Source organism: Schistocerca nitens, chromosome 1, assembly GCF_023898315.1.
Source record: "Schistocerca nitens isolate TAMUIC-IGC-003100 chromosome 1, iqSchNite1.1, whole genome shotgun sequence".
Lineage (NCBI taxonomy): Eukaryota > Metazoa > Arthropoda > Insecta > Orthoptera > Acrididae > Schistocerca > Schistocerca nitens.
The window spans coordinates 335,798,299-335,815,107 of record NC_064614.1 but is presented as its reverse complement, the minus strand read 5'-3'; the positions used below and the strand labels follow the sequence as shown (position 1 = coordinate 335,815,107).

General features: G+C 40.9%; 1 protein-coding gene across 1 annotated transcript in view; it reads left to right on the top strand.

The window, feature by feature from the left end:
- The first annotated feature begins 398 nt into the window (after nt 1-398).
- Nucleotides 399-16,809, top strand: part of LOC126246320 (uncharacterized) — a 317,353-nt gene continuing 300,942 nt past the window's right edge. The window contains exon 1 of the mRNA XM_049948388.1: nt 399-744. Within this exon, the coding sequence (XP_049804345.1) occupies nt 399-744 (346 nt within the window). The remainder of the gene's footprint in view (nt 745-16,809) is intronic.

Genomic DNA, 16,809 nt, shown 5'->3' with positions numbered 1-16,809 from the left:
GCAGGGCAATCGAACTACTTCCGGACGCACCAATGGGACATAATATGGAACTAAATCCCTCAGAATGGCATCTAACAACTCTATGAATGAATGCCAAGCCGAATGACTGCTTCCATAAGGGCTAGAGGTGGACCAATGCGTTACTGACTTGCTCAATTTATGAAGGTCTTTCTTTTGAATAATTCATATTTTTTTCTGCAATTGTAATCACTTGTTTGTCTGTACATATACATCACATCTACCGATTTCCGTCCATTCTTTTTTTTATATATATAATAGAGTATCTTCATGCTCTTGAGGTTCACAGCCCATAGTTAAATAGCCGTTGTGTGAAAAACACCCCCATTACATGACACTTTTCCAGTTCTGTCAGTGTATTTGCGAATAAAAACAAAGGTATGGTGATTGCGGGCACCAGCCGCGGCCTTCCCGCCTCCACCGTGCGGGTCTGCCGCCGCCTCCGCCGGCCAGCAGCGCGCTCAGGCGGTGGTTCCGCGCTTCTCGCGCGCCGCGCCGCCGCACTCGGCGGGCCGGAGCGCGCTTCGGAGCGTCGGCAGTTGCGCGCGCGCCTCCCGCGGCTGCGGTTGACAGTGTCCGCTCCTGGCGAGGCCCGGCACGGCGCTAGCAGGTCGCCGCCCGCGATGGGTGCCGCCGTCGCGTACTGCCCGTGGCTGCTCTGCTACCTGCTGCTGATCGTCTTCTGCGGGGGCGTGACTGTGCCCCAGCTGTACCAGGGAGAGCTCGGTGAGTGCTTATTCATTCCTTCCACGCCCCCTGCTCCGGCAAAAAATGAACTCAGAGCATTCATGCAAAAGTAAACAAATTCTGGATTAAATTGGTAAATTAAAGTCTCGAGTTTTCATTTTTATCTACGTGTACTATTAGGGTTAAAAAGCAACTTAATCACATAACTGAGCATGACTAAACATGAAAAATAATTCTCTTCACCGTAACCGAATGATACCATCATTGTGCACACGGATAGGCCCATGAAACCTTTTAGCGCCCCTCACATTTCGTCACAAGTAATTGAAACAATATAAGGAGACCATAGTTTACTAATAAAGTTGTTCCTACGATGTCACGGGACGAGTAGTTGCTTCCACACAGATTAGTGAACCACTGGCACCCCTTTTCCTTGCTTCAGAAAGTTGTAGAACTCCAAATTATCATGTGGCGAAAACATTCCCTGGTTAAATATGTGGTGCACTGGATGTTATTCGACTTCGACGTTGGTATGTAAAAATTTATATGTAACGCACATCCGGCCGAAACACCGGCCTGCCACGCCTACATCTGATATTTATTGTATAGTATTTGAATATGTACTGAGTCTATGAGGGCCTCTGTAATGACTTGACAAAGCAATTCACACATTCTGCAGGGGCTGGGTTCAAAACTCCTTATAGTTATACAGCTTTAGTTGCTCGGTTCATTCTCCTGACCGCTTCAGGCAGAGGCCGGTTTGGTTGCTTTGAAGACGAGAGAGGCATTTTCCATCACGACCCTACTTCAATGCAACGACTCTATGATCTACGCGGCGTAACACACTATTCTTTCTTCTTTCCCCAGTGCAATTGCCTTCTTGTAATTTTCTCAGATGACTTACTTATGTGCCGAGAAAACAGTAGCAATTAAGCAACGGCCGATTTAATTTCGCATCTCTTTCTAGTTCTTGGTAACATAACATCTTACGGTGGCAGAACGGTATTATTCGTTTGGCAGCTTTTTTCTATGTCGTTTACAGCTGCCAGGAATTTTATGGGAAGTGCGTGTTAATTAGATTTATTGCACACGCAGGAAGCTTCCTGTATATTACGCTAATCATTAAAACATTTTTGCCATGCTTTTTTTTACTTTCAAGAGAATCCTTCACATTATTATGGAACTAACAATTACCCACAACGTTGTGGTGCGTGTAGATATTGAGTGTCCTGTCATAACAACATTTCTGCATGACACAGTTAAATCTCAGTAGAATATTTATTCTGTTTATGTACAAAGAATGATGGTAGTGAGGTACAGAGATTAGTGAAGACAAATGCGTCGGACAATGTCAGAGACTGCGATCGCTTAGAAAAATGGTTTTCTATTCGTGAGTGTCTTGATCACATTTTCTGGATTTATGGCAGATGATCGGTTTCGCCTCTAATGACTCATCATGGGAACCAATACCTTGTAACACTTCAAATAATCTAATAGTCACCTTGATCATTTAAAATTAACTGAAGTGCACTATAGATAGACATGACGTTCGACTTTCGTAACAAGATGATGACTGAGAGCCTAAACCGGTCAACTGTTTAAAATTCGGTAATAGCGATCAAGACAGTTAAGGGAAAACAGCCAATGTTAATCTCTTAATGCGAATCACACAGAACTGAAATTTCTCATTTGTGAATAAGAGCCGGGTGAGACTATTGTTCATTTTCCTAAAGGAATCATCCAAACCTAATTCACATTGATTTTGCATGAGTGTTAATCACACTATGTTTTTGAAGCGGATGTTGTGGCCTGCATTCATGCTTAGCTGTAAGTCACTGCCTATTTACAGCTGAGATGATGTGTTTATACTTGTGTTCTTATCTGCGCTGGAGCTGTTTGGCACGTATAACTGAGCAGTGGATAAAGATCAGAGAATATAGAAGAAAAAAGTGAGAGGACGTACATCAGACCGAATACGGGTCCTGCTGACAATACGCCATAAGGATTTATGTATCAATAACTTACACTCTACACTGCTTCTCGATATTGACTCTGTCACATCCGCAACATTATTTATATGTGGCAAGGCCACGTTTGAACTTCTGAATTTCCTTAAAACTCGTTCGTTCCTCAAATACCGTACCCGTCGATTGAAGATGTAGTTGAATATCGGCCTAGGCCCCATTACTTATGAACTGTGTCTATGACATACAGAGAGCCTGAGGTGTTTAAGAGAAAACAATTACTACATTTATTGATGATAAATACTTATGCAGAATGGTGATGCATTAGAACTGAACGATCTCTTTCCTCACATATTTCTACGACAGTGGATTAGTGGGATCAATGAAATACTAACTGGCTATGGCGCAGAGAAAGCAGTAATGCCCAGGAATTGGATGTTACTAGTGACACGTATATTTAAGAAACGGAAAAGTTTGAATTATTTCCAAGGTAGCAGTTGCTACTTCTAATTATGCTGACTCGTTTCCATTAGCTGTACTTACTGTGAACGCATTGGTAATTTCGTTTATATAGTGATGGATTTTTGTTTTCTTTTTCTTTTGTTTTTGTTTTTTTTTTTACTTTAAGTAGTTAAAGCAAAATGGCTCACGACTGTTATACGGAGTGGATTAGTCCTTCAACCTTACGTATAATTAGCCTTAAAATATATGAAAATAAACTTATGTTGACTTGTTTCTAGTCATTAATCAATGAGGACATTTTAAAACTTCTTCTCGCCAGCCCTTGGACAACTAACACTCCATTTCGTGAAAGATAGGTATGTGGGTTCAAGTACCACTATGACAAAGCTGTTCGATTTGCCACAAGCGTACACTAAGAATTCTACATGTTACAGATTGCTAACACATCCTCACTCGTTGTGTCATAAAACTAAAGGCTGCCATCAACAATGAAGCTGAGATTTATATTTATTCAAACACAAAACGAAGACGCAATTTCTGCATAAAGAACTACTATGACCTGTTGTATTTCAAAACTTTTCTGTCACGTACATGGACCTTTCAACATTTTCCGGGTAAACGCTGTAGTATTTACCTCATAAAGATGAATAAGATTTCCTTATAAAATCCGATTTATGATTAAAACAAGCGTAGGTCATCCCCTTGTGAGCCTCCACGAATTATTATAAACCTGGAACCACTATTTCTTTTCTTCTGTTTCTGCTTCAACTTTTGTCCGGATCATAATTGGTGAGCATTGAAAGAGTGTTCTATCTCTCCATTCACAGCACATTTCCCTCCGTACTTCTAACTCTATCCACATAGTGCAGTTTACAGTTTACCCTTTTACTCCATTTAAGCACTGAGCCGAAGACTGCTTTAAGAAATCTAAATTTGTTCTTTCCGACATTTTGTGTTTATGTTTATTTCAAATTACCAATTTAATTCGCTGTTTTTAGAACTGCGTATTTGAAGTGTCCGTTACGGTAGAGATACTAGTGTTTTAAATACTGAAAACATATGCGTTGGCGTTTTGATGTAGTCGCCACAGCTTGTGACACTAACTTGTACCTATAAACTGACATTGAGAGTTTTTCATATGATCCTGCAGAAGTGAAATAATATTTACTGACGTACGTGATTTAGTAGGTCATCAGTTCGAGCCCCATGAGATGTTCACACATTTCGATTTAATTTTATGAATGTGATTATTCTTAAAGTTACTTCGTTAATTTTTGGCACTACAGTTATCGCAGATGAAAGTAAATTTTACTCTATGGTTATTGATTTATTAGCCAAACGTTATCCCTCGTTGTCTTTCTATTGAGGTAAGAAGAAGAGTTACAGATAGATAATTATACGGCGTAAGGAACCTCATTTTTATCACCATCATCTTAGCCGAATTCTGTACTCGTACGTACATAATTCCACGACCAGTGTGGGATATTCGCTCCATTTTCAACTGGCTAATACACTATATGGTTTCAAATGAACATATCATCCAAGTGTTCTTCGCGCTGTCACATTAAAGTCTTTGTTTTAGAGGTGTGACTTTTGTGTGTACTGCTTAATGGTATCATTTTGAACTTTGGGTCATGCACTTCGCATTACATGTGTATTTCAACTGTATGAAGGCGGTATGGATTACCCGTTTCACTGAAACCAAATGTTCCATCATCCATCTGATTAGGGGATCAGGATTCATAACCAGATAATGAAACGATATAGAGTAATATAGTATTAACGATACTGCAATCTCCTTGTAATTACAACAGCCGCCGCAATCAAGCCATAAAACGAACAAAATACTTCGATAGTTAGCATTCTCTGCGAAGATAATTACCGTACAACTACAAAAAGTGTGTGCCTGTTAGAAATGAAAGGTAACGAATAATAGTCACGAATGACTGTGTTTCAGTTACAGAAAATTTTGTTAATTCCATCGGCCTGATGAAACACCGCGTTTCCATCATCTTTTCATTGTGAATATCTCTTGCTGTAACAACCATTTATCTCTTCTTATTGCCTTGTCAGACTGTCTTGTAGACGTAATTTATTTCGATATGCTGAATTTGCAATCACATTATGATTGATCTATTTTTATCAGGTGAATTAATATATTAATGATGCCACGGAGTAATCCATTAAAGCCCGCATCTCGTGGTCGTGCGGTAGCGTTCTCGCTTCCCACGCCCGGGTTCCCGGGTTCGATTCCCGGCGGGGTCAGGGATTTTCTCTGCCTCGTGATGGCTGGGTGTTGTGTGCTGTCCTTAGGTTAGTTAGGTTTAAGTAGTTCTAAGTTCTAGGGGACTGATGACCATAGATGTTAAGTCCCATAGTGCTCAGAGCCATTTGAAACATTTTTTAATCCATTACAGTGTCTGGTGTTAACTGTTGGTTCACATTTCTATGTTCTATGTTTCTTTTTCCGTTACTTAATGTTTGTTAATGGAGAACATTAGCATGAAATGCGGGGAATACAGTTTTTCGTAAGTGTTTGGACACATAGTTGAAGCTGTACTTAAGAAATGTATTTCTAGTGGAGGAATGAAGTGCGCCCACATGTGTATTGGGACCACATGTAAACGTTACAGCTACATTCTGTGTGGTTCACGCTCAATTGTGGCATGAACCGGTATGGATGCCAAGCTCTTGATCAACTGTAAATCATAATTTAACCTACGGAAAGTAAAGTATGATACAATTTCACTGTGTCCGACACAGCTGCCATGTTATATTGCTACAAAAGACTGAAAACCAGCAATATAACGTTAATCTATAAGTGAATTTTTGAGACAGATATGGAATTAATCTCCAGTAATATTAATTATTACATCATATTGTACTCATATTCACAAGTAGGCTAACATTTTTTCGCTACTTCCAGATTGACTACTTTGTGTGGTAGTAGCGATTTGCACCTACGCTGTATGTAGTAATCAGTGTGAATCAGACGGAAAATGTAATTACACATTTTTGAATCAGTATCGCTCCATTTACGGGAAATGCATATGAATGGTAAGAAGATAACGGTTGGAATTTATTTGAATATATTTCCAGGAAGCGAGAAAAAATATTAGGGTTTTATGTTCCGCTGATGGCGAGATCATTAGAGATGGAACACAAGCTCGTGTTGGAGAGATAAGGCTAAAGAAGTCGGTCATGCCATTTAAACGGAATCATGTGTCTTACATAATTTAGAGAGATTACGGAAAAGCCAAGTCTGAATGACCGGATGGAAATTCGAATGATCATCCTTCAGAATACGAGTCCAATGTATTAGAACGCCCTCCGACTTGCTCGATAGTCTCGCGTAGCCAGAAACCTCCTTATACAGCGACATTCTTCTTATGCCGCGTTCTGTCAAATACCAGCAGTTAATGTTTCCATAAAGCTATAATAAGCACATTAAAGGGGAAGGAGGCGAGGGGGAAGAGAATAGGAGGGGATACTGATAGGTCTATCTTTTTTAATCGTACTGTATGCTTTGTAGTTGCGGTGTATAAACACCTTTATGTGTCTACACTATCAAATTAATTAAGGAATCAGCCACTAAATCACAAGTTTTATGAAGACTTTTTTTAATATACACTTGTATTACACTTATCGTGATATCCTTATGGACAACGTACAATATACGAAATAAGTGCTCTGTATTTACTTTGTGCATCAGTCGTAACATGAATCAGTTGGGATACATATGAGTTCCTTGAGAACATTTTGTAGCTGTTAGAAAAGAGCAGCCTACATATCAATGCGGTCGTGAGAGGTTCTTGCCCGTCTGCACTGCGTACTTCAGCTGAGTTCCGTTATGTATTCAATAGATTTAAGGCTATGGACACACCTGTACGGTACTCAGGTTATAAGTTAAACCTGCAGCATGTCCTCCAACATTCAATCTCTTTTGTGACGAACGTTGTGATTCACGGAATAGTAACCAACCGCACTAGAATACAGAAGAAGGGGCAAGTATGTGATCCTTTCGAATCTGATGTTCCGTACTACCACCATAAAGAATTCTGCCCGACACTTTGATATTCTCATGTAACTTAAAATATTGTGATCTATCACTAGGCAAAAAGAGATCGTTGTCATACTTCACACTATATTTCTGAGCGTCAGATATGTAAGCAAATAAAATACGTTGGAAATAGCTGAGTTGTTGAACGTACTCCTTCTACACCGTTTTTGTAGGATTCTGCGAGTAACATCACCTCCTTCCAGAGATAATCCTGTGAGTTCAGTAAGCACCTTTATCACACTTTCGCACGCGTTTTAGTCGAATATTTTACGTTCCTATCACTATGTCTCTGAAATCCGCCAATGCTTGCTCTCTTGCTTGATTAGGACACCAAACACGGAAACTATTGTATAAATGAGGTAGTAACGTCTTGTATACAGGTACCATAACGAGTGCGAGAATACCCCGATTAACATAATATTTCTGTTCGCCTGCCTTACTACTGATTTCATTTGTTCGTTCCATTGTATATCGCTTCATAATATCACCCTCAATATACCTGAAAAATGCGGCACACTTAAGATATTTTACACATATATTACAGTCGGACAGTACCGGATGCTTTTAACTATAGCTCTTTCAATCATATACAACGTTCAATAGGCCTTTTGATAATACTTGACAATTTCTTCCGGTTTGCATCAACAGTCCGACGGTCTTCCAGTTGTTAATCAGCGCCGCGTTAGGGATGCAATTAGCGAGGGAAACTATTTTTTTCCTTTTCTTTCTCAATATCCTACGGATTTCTGGTCTTACATGGAATGGTCAAAATGTGTAACACATTTGTTCTACGTTGGAACATCATACAGGGAGTTCTATTTGCATGTGCAAATGAGTATAGGCTAATCCTTGCAGGTCACAGTATGGCAAGCGGCAGGCTTTCATTTGATTATGAACTGCGCTCTGGGTAATGGTTATGATTAAACCCATATTTTATATGTTATTCTAGACTTATCCGAATAGTTAAAATTACTCATTTTCCGATGGTTGTAGGTTGCGGGATGTTTTCAAGTAGCGCTTTCTGTAACGCACGAAGCTTTTATTGGTGTACAGGTGTTTACCCTTTATTAGTGGTGTTTGGTGTGTAAATAACGTCGAGTAAACTGTTACAAAGAATAATAATAGGAAACGGAATTAAAGGGAATTAAAACCGACAAGATACACAGAGAGCTAGAGAGACGGAGAAAGAGAGAGAGAGAGAGAGAGAGAGAGAGACTCGGGGAGAAGGAGAAAGAGTCGTACAATCCTTTCTGTTAGAGATTTGCAAATGATGGTGGAAAATGTCAGTCGAGAAAATGGAAATGGATCGGCTACTTTAAAAGGGGAAAGAGAGAAGGGCGATTTCGTCGAGCATTGCTGAATATTTATAAAAGCTTCGTTTAACAGGGATCTTAGATCGAAATCTTCCAGTAACCTGTATATAATGTTGTACCCTTATTAACAGTGTATAAAAGCGATAAAAGTGGCAATTTAACCTCTGAAGGTAGCTGGAAACCTGAGAATATTTCAGAGCCAAAACGAGCTATTTACTACTTTGGTTATAAACTATATATGACGGTAGTATCTGTTCCCGAAAGAACAGTTACCGTGGATGACCATGCAGCTTTGCTAGAATGAAGCGGGAGATCCAGGGTTCGAGTTCCGGTCGGGGCACACATTTTCAACATGTCCCCAATGAAGTACATCAACGCCTGTTTGCAGCGAGGGTGTCCATTTAATTATCATTTCATTCTAGCAAAGCTGCATGGTCATCCACGGTAACTGTTCTTTCGGGAACAGATACTACCGTCATATATAGTTTAAAATATGGCTTCCCGGCCATTGACCTTCTTGTGCGAACGCGCACGCTATGCCCGAACTCGTACGGGACTTGGTAGATTAATCTGCCACGAGTAATGAGTATGATGGGCAAACATCTATTAGGCGCACTACGAATGTAGTGGTGTGGACATGTTGGGAATGTGGATCTCACGGGGAGTGTGCAAGGGATAAGTCCCTGCAGACGCACTATCCTCTATGCCCACGGTGGCTCAGATGGATAGAGCGTCTGCCATGTAAGCGGGAGACCCAGGGTTCGAGTCCCGGTCGGGGCACACATTTTCAACATGTCCCCAGTGAAGTACATCAACGCCTGTTTGCAGCTAGGGTGTCTATTTAATTATCTTTTCATACTTTGGTTATAGTAACATTGTAACATTTGTACCGTACAAATTAATAAGGAAAGAAGCTTAAGGTTTAACGTCCTTTCGACAAAGAATTCATTAGAGACGGTTTACTGTCCAGAAAACTGTTACGGTACTCAGACGTAACATTCAAAACAAATAAGAAAACTTACGATGTTCGTACACAGAAGTTTTTCTCAGAAAACTCCGCTAACCTCCGTTAAACGTTTTGCTTGCTTCCTACGCGGAAAGTGTTGATGTTCTTCAATGTTTGGAATCACTTAAAGGGAATAGTTGTGATGTTCTATACGCAGTCAGTACTCAGTGTTTCGAGCTGTACCGTATCAGAACACTCTCTTAAATTTACAGGCACAATGGGACTGGCTGAAATCTAGTATCTTGCAAAATTTATAGCAATTTCATGAATAAATCTCCTTTGTTGTCTGTTAGTGTAAGTGATACAATAATGTTGGACTTAAGATCTCATGTTTTTTTCCAAATCGTCTGGGTAAAAATGTCACTCTGAAATGCTTCAATGTGGGGTACGATGGGACATTATGGGTTCGCTTTCTGTCAACAGCATACAGTTTTCATTCACTACCATTCATTTTAAATTATCTAGTAAAACAACGGAATCTAATGCTGGATGGCACCATGCCATAGAGAGACTTTCAAATGTCTGTTCTTTCCGATAACCTGTATACCACATCACTTGGTAAACTGCCTCGAGAAAGGCTGCTATCTGTGTAGCAATCACAGTCTTCCATTCCTTTTCCACTGGACTCGCATTCGGGAGGCCGACGGTTCAAATCCGCGTCCGGCCATCCTGATTTAGGTTTTCCGTGATTTCCCTAAATCGCTTCAGGCAAATGCTGATCTGGTTCCCTTGAAAGGGGACGGCCGATTTCATCCCCCACCCTTCCCCAATCCGAGCTTGTGCCCCGTCTCTAATGACCACGTTGTTGACGGGACATTAAACACCTACCTCATCCTCCTCCTGTAATTTTCTGGTAAACATGTTTGTAAAGCAACTCCTTGCCACGCCGCGAATGCCCAGTTTGGTCTCCTGACAATGTTAGCCTCTGCCTCACGGCTTCATGCGGATGCGGTCAGCAATTCGCTCTCCCAGCCATAATACACACTTTTCAGACAGCGGAACCGCTACTGCTCGGTCAAATAGCCCCTCAGTTGGCATCACGAGGCAGAGTGCACCACGTACCAGACTTCCCATAGAGGAAATTCCTTGGCAGTACTGGGAGTCGAACCCAGGTCCCCGTGTCGCAGACATCTACGCTAACCACTCAGATACGGAGGTTACATGCTGTTGGAGTGTAACGATAAGTGGTCCTTTCTTTGTCCGTGTCGCCATGGTAGAAAAGTAAGTCCTGCGTCATGACGCTGGCGGGCTGATTGTGTCGGATCGACCACAGTGTCATCCTCAGTCGATGGCGTTATGCGGACGCGGTATGGCGGTGCAGTGATCAGCACACACGTCTTCCGCCCGTTGTCGTGTTTCTTGACTCTGGAGCCGCTATTAATCGGTCGAGCAGCTTCTTAGTTGACCTCACGAGGCCGAGACCATCCCTTAACAGTCTTTCCACGAAGAAAAAATCTTTGCAGTACTGGGAACTGAACCCGGGTCCTCCTCATGGCAATCAGCCACACTGATCCCCGGCTATAGAAGCGCAGATTGCTAAGCTCACGCTACTACAAATATTTCACTTGTTCAGTATGCATTCATTCTCTGGCAGTAATTTCCAAGTTTTACGTTAATAACTAACATGTAGAGGCATCATTGAGAGAATAAATAATCATTTTTCGCAGTAATTAGAAAATATGAACTACTTGTACTGCACGTCTATCTCAACTATGAGTATTCAAATTTGGTTTCGTTATCGCAGAACCACAATAGTTTATCGTGCAAAAATTTTTGCACTTCTCCGTGCGCTAGCGTCTGGACTAAATATTCAGAATAGTGTTTCAGTCCGTGGTGAAGCAATACCAGATAGCTGCTTCTTTTTCTTCATTGGTATTAGGCCATCTTCATACAGCCATCCGTCACAGCAAGCATCTAGAACCATCTTTGTGTGAGAATTAGTTGAGGTGCAAACATGCTGCTAAATTACAAAGAATCTTGTATTCGATCTAACTGGAAAAATCTGTAGTTATACGTGTGACAGTTAACTGTAATAGAATGAAAACTGTTCCTATAGCAGCACAAAATGGTGAGTATGTCTTGGGAGAGACATTAACGTAAAAGAATGGAACTAGCTTTTTGACGTATCTGGCAACTACAAAGACATAAAAACATATTGGCATATTCGCAGTTTTTTACTTGTTAGTGTTAGTACGCATGTCATGTAATATAATGCATCGTGTCAATGAAAGTAACATAACACGTGATGATGTCATGTCGTATAACATGACATGCCAACAACTCATCCATCATGGCATGTGTCATGTCGTGCACTATGACACAACGTGTCGTTTAAGTTTAGCATGGATGCATCCACACTCTGGGATACCTTCTATTGTAGGCGCATCAACACTCGCGTATAATTTCTTTTGCAGATACATCCTACTCTCTAGAATCACCTAGGTTTGTGTCTCTTTGTTCTTTCACGCCTCGCCATACATGTAACAGGCGTGTGTCTAAGACACGTCACTGCGTTGTAGAAGTAGAGATAACTCGTAAAAAAAGGCAAACACGGTAATACGTTTGTTTTAAATGTGTCTGAAGCTGTTCCCTTCTTTCGTAACTCTGACTCTATCCAGGACATATTCGCCTTTTTTGTGCTATGGTACGAGCCTTTTTCATTCTGATTTCCAACTCTTACTCTGTCGTAATTTTGACACTGGATCTCCGTACCTTGGCAACCGATGTAGATTTTTTGTTGACTCAGGCGACGACTGATCTGGTATAGGTTTTTTTATTGTCTTTCGAATCTTGTTGCCTATATCGTTGAATGGGATAAAGTTTTCGCAAAATAACAGTATGACCATTAATTTCATGTATTTGTCTAACTTAATAGAAAATTGGAACTGATTCGCGCAGGTCTGAAACATAGAAGTGGCGAATAATGACAATAAAAAAGGGTATTTTTTTGCACGTAAGGTACGAATGAAGCAAAGTTTTTGAAAGCGAGTTTCCAATTGTATCGTAATAATGGATTTTTTTAAAAATTTATTTGATTCCCTTTAAACTATTTTAGAGCACTCAGAGTTCACGTAAGTACGAAATTTAGTTGCTACATTTAGCTCGACGTTAAACCATCGTATCTCGACAACGGGTCAAGACTAATGGGTAAAGAGATTTCGATTTGACTTTATCCATTTATCTATGTTCGCTCAAAATTTGAACAGATTCTTACAAGAATAGGAGTGGCCCGCTTCAGAAGCCTCACAGAAAAAGTATTTTTTGCATGTAAAATGCAAACAGAGCAATTTTTTTCAAAATCACATTACGTCTAGTACACCGATGGACCAAATCTGAACCATCAGTCTAGCTGCAGGCCGGAGTTATTTAAGGGGGATATTTTGCATATAAAACCCAAAGGGTGCACATTCAAACTGTGCCATTAGCTGAGCTATCTTTTGCAAAAGAAATTAATGGATTCGCACAATTTGCCTCGTCGCCAGCTCGTTGCTTAAAATACTGTAACATGTAACGTAGTTATATGGTGTAACATAAGAATATGCTATAACATAGCCACACTAAGACTTGCCTCTATACAAGTGACCGCTGATCCGGGATAAACCAACAGCTTTTCACCCCGTATTCCTAACTCAATTAGGAACCGAGCACCAAACCACCGCCACCTCCCGCCTCCCCCCTCCCCCACTACCCCCGCAACCGCGATTCTGTGCTCGGTTTTTTCAGACGTTTATGCCAGCTCTTCCGCGCAGTAACAATTACTAAGCCATGTCATGTTCGCCTCCATAACTGAACGGTTACTTGCAGAAGACCCAGGTTCAGTTCCCGATACTGCCATGGGTTTTTCCGTAGTTGGAGGTCTGGAACGGGTTTCACTCAGCTTCGTGATGCCAATATGATGCAAATGGCTGGGGATGACACGGCGATCGGTCGGTAGGTGCTGATAGCCCTCTTTGTTTGGGCCAGAGCGGAAGAGCTAAACAATGACATTGACTGTTAGTTCTGAGTTCTTTTGGAAGCTTCATTGTTGGCTCTTATATGCAGTTACACACTTTTGAGACCACCACAACAGCGTACGTCCTTAGAATTCCTTAGCTCTGACAAGCATTAACTGCAAATGAAGGAAAAAAATTCTGTCAATAACGCATGTTAATTTTTTACCATTTAAAAAAATCATCTCAGTACAATAACACTTTCTTGAGAGTGCCACACATTTCTCGGATGAGCCACGTCTGTATATTACGATAAATTCCTCTCGAGCCCCCAGGCGCGTCAGTTGGTTAGAAACACACGAACTTTTGGCCGAGTGCTACTCGACATTTGACAATTGGTGGCCTTGTCAATAGCTCGAGAGAGTTATCAGAACATATCACCTTAAACCACAGATTCGTAGCTATATATATATTATGTACGCATTATGTTTTGTTCTGCTAGCCCACATTCAGACTCAGACAGGATCTTACCATAATGCTGCTAGAAGGAAATACTGTGTAACACCACGTACATGGAGTAAGAAACTCCCAGCGATTCAGGAACAAGGAAGAAATTCAGCTATAGCACATAAAATACACAAGAGTATCGTAATCCACAGACTTGCAAGGTATGCGATTTTACCTTGCATATCGAAAACATTGGCAAGCACTAGCAGTCAGTACAGCGTAACTCGATGTCGATAAAAACACATAGCATCTGGGTATTAAAAAATCTACTGCAACCTCCGTTTCTAGCGATTTCGATGCCGAGGGTGCGTTACACCCTAGTTTTGCTAATTTTTGGTTGAAAGCTAGGACCACGACAGATGACTTTATTTTTCAATAGAGGTCCCATTATAGCGAAAGCATGGAATACTTTCCGGATGTCTAATATGCTTTCACACTTTGATGTGAAATCTCTCTTAAAACGTGTGCTTACTTTCAACAATGATGTTAGGCAAACAAGAAATTAGTTGTTTCCGCGTTTAATAACTAACGATACTTTGAACTGACAAACAACTGCGTTTCGTTTCCAGACAGTCGTACCTGGTCAATCCACGACCCAGATTTACAAACTAACATCAATACCTCTGAAGAGAAGCGCCTTTTGCCACCAGGCAGAAGTAATAATATGCATGGCGCCTGCGAGAAAACACGGGGATGCAGCACCGCCAAAGCATCTGACTCTGCCCGAGTGAACCAGACCCACCCTACTGTAGAGCTAAGGCTACAATGGGTATATAACGGATGTTAGCCTGTGTGTAGTAGAACGAGGGAACATAATAACGGACTTATATTCGCCATCATTTTATTCCGAGAGGCCTTCCATTACAGGACGACTCTAGTAGCGGGAGATGGCGTGAGCCTTCATTCTCAAACTCTGCTTCCTCGACCCTATCAGTTCAACCACAAACAGGGAAACGTATCATCAACCCCACGCAGGGAGACCCAATATCGTTTTCAGCAGTTCATGACTAGTGAGACTACCGATTCTTATGCTCCAATGCAGCTTATTCTGGCGCCACCTTCCTCCTCTATGCGGAGGCTCTCCCAGTCTACCACTTGGGGGGGAATGCCCGATGGTAGGTAAGGCTGCTTCCGTGGCCCTGGCTGCGTGGACTTTCTTTGTGAAACATACGCCAAGTTTCTTGTGACAGGGACCATCTGGCTATTTATAGGGGCTTAGATGGCAAAGCTAACGTCCGGGGAGCAGGGGTATAACACTTGTCTGTTAAGGGAACTAAACCTGCAGCACCTCGTAAGCTAGAAAGCAGCTCAACGAGAATTACAATCAGCGACTACGCAGTTTCTCAGAACTGTATCAAACGGTTGTGTCTAGTGCCCGATTTTTGTCCCGCGGACTACGAGAGACTGATTTACTAGTAATTTAAATGTTATGGTCATTCGTCAGTAAATTTGAACTATATACTGTCAGGAGTCGTAAGACTTCCAAAATGGTTGAACATGTGAGTGATGCTACAGCAAATGCCCGGGGAAGGAATTTTTCAACTCAGTGGAAATAATCTATATTACTACTAAATGGTTAACCCGATTCATAGCACCCATACTGACCTTCAAATTGCCTAACTAACGGCTTCCGGGAGGAAAAGAAATTTGTGTTTCATAATGTGATATAATTATCTACCGAGTTTAAAAATTTGAAATGCTGTTATAATCGACTCATCAAGAGCTATAATCTTACGTTAAAGGTTTAACACAATAAGACTTTATTACAATGTTAAATACTGTGTACATGTCTTGAGGCAGAGTAATTAATCACGCGCAATTACAATTCATCCAGTATTTAAAAATAAGAGCACTTGATGACTTGCAACAAACCTTACACATTATTTCGAACCTTTATGAAACTTTTTCTCCCTGATACCTCCCACACAATGAGGAAAGGAAAACTGTTTATCGCTTATTACATTTTCGCTGTTCATGCAGTAAAAACGCCTCATCAGACTTGACGTTTTAATTTATTACCGTATGCGCAACACATTTTGTGGAGAGTATTCACGTAACTCCACTGAACCTACTTGCATAGTTACATGATTGTAAGACACATATTTGAGGAGATCTGGCCCAATAAACATTGACATTCGTGGAAAAACGATTGTAGAAAAACTAGCTTTTGCTTAAAACTGAGCGCAAATTCCCTGCCCTATACTTACCCAACGTTTGATAATCTGAGCACTTAACGATTTCCAACACGCTTTAAACACAGTTTCAAACCTTTTCTAATTTTTTTCTCTGTTGCAGGCTTCACTTTAGATATTTAAGACATTAAATAATGTGTGATGAGTAAAAGGAAGCAGTTTCAAATGTCGGAGTTTGAGCCTTTAAGGAATGGTAGTTACTGGTGGTGTTAGAAACAGCATCAAGTGTACCGCACAAACTCGATAAGAGATTAAAATGTAAGCTCCTATATAACGACACAGCTTAATAATGTCTCCTAATAAAGCCTTTCAGGGTTGTTCAGTAAGTAGAATGCGACAAAAGATGTGAAATACACTGCTGACTATTAAAACTGCGGCACCGTGAAGACTGCGTCCAACAAACGTAAAACAGGTAGGAAGCACTATATGCTTTCATATGCAAATTACTGCCCTTTCAGCGCAAATGAATGATGTCTGAAGAAGTAACGCCATCTGCTTTCTGTATATAAGGAAGAGGGTTTCTCATTCAGAAATCGCATTCGGATTTTTTTTTTTTTTGTCTGTGAGAAGAATGTGTTATGCCTCGCGTAAAATGAAGAAAAGTATAAAATTACACGCCGGAAATCGATACCCGCAGGATCGTAGTCTGTCGAGGCCAACTTGACGTTCCT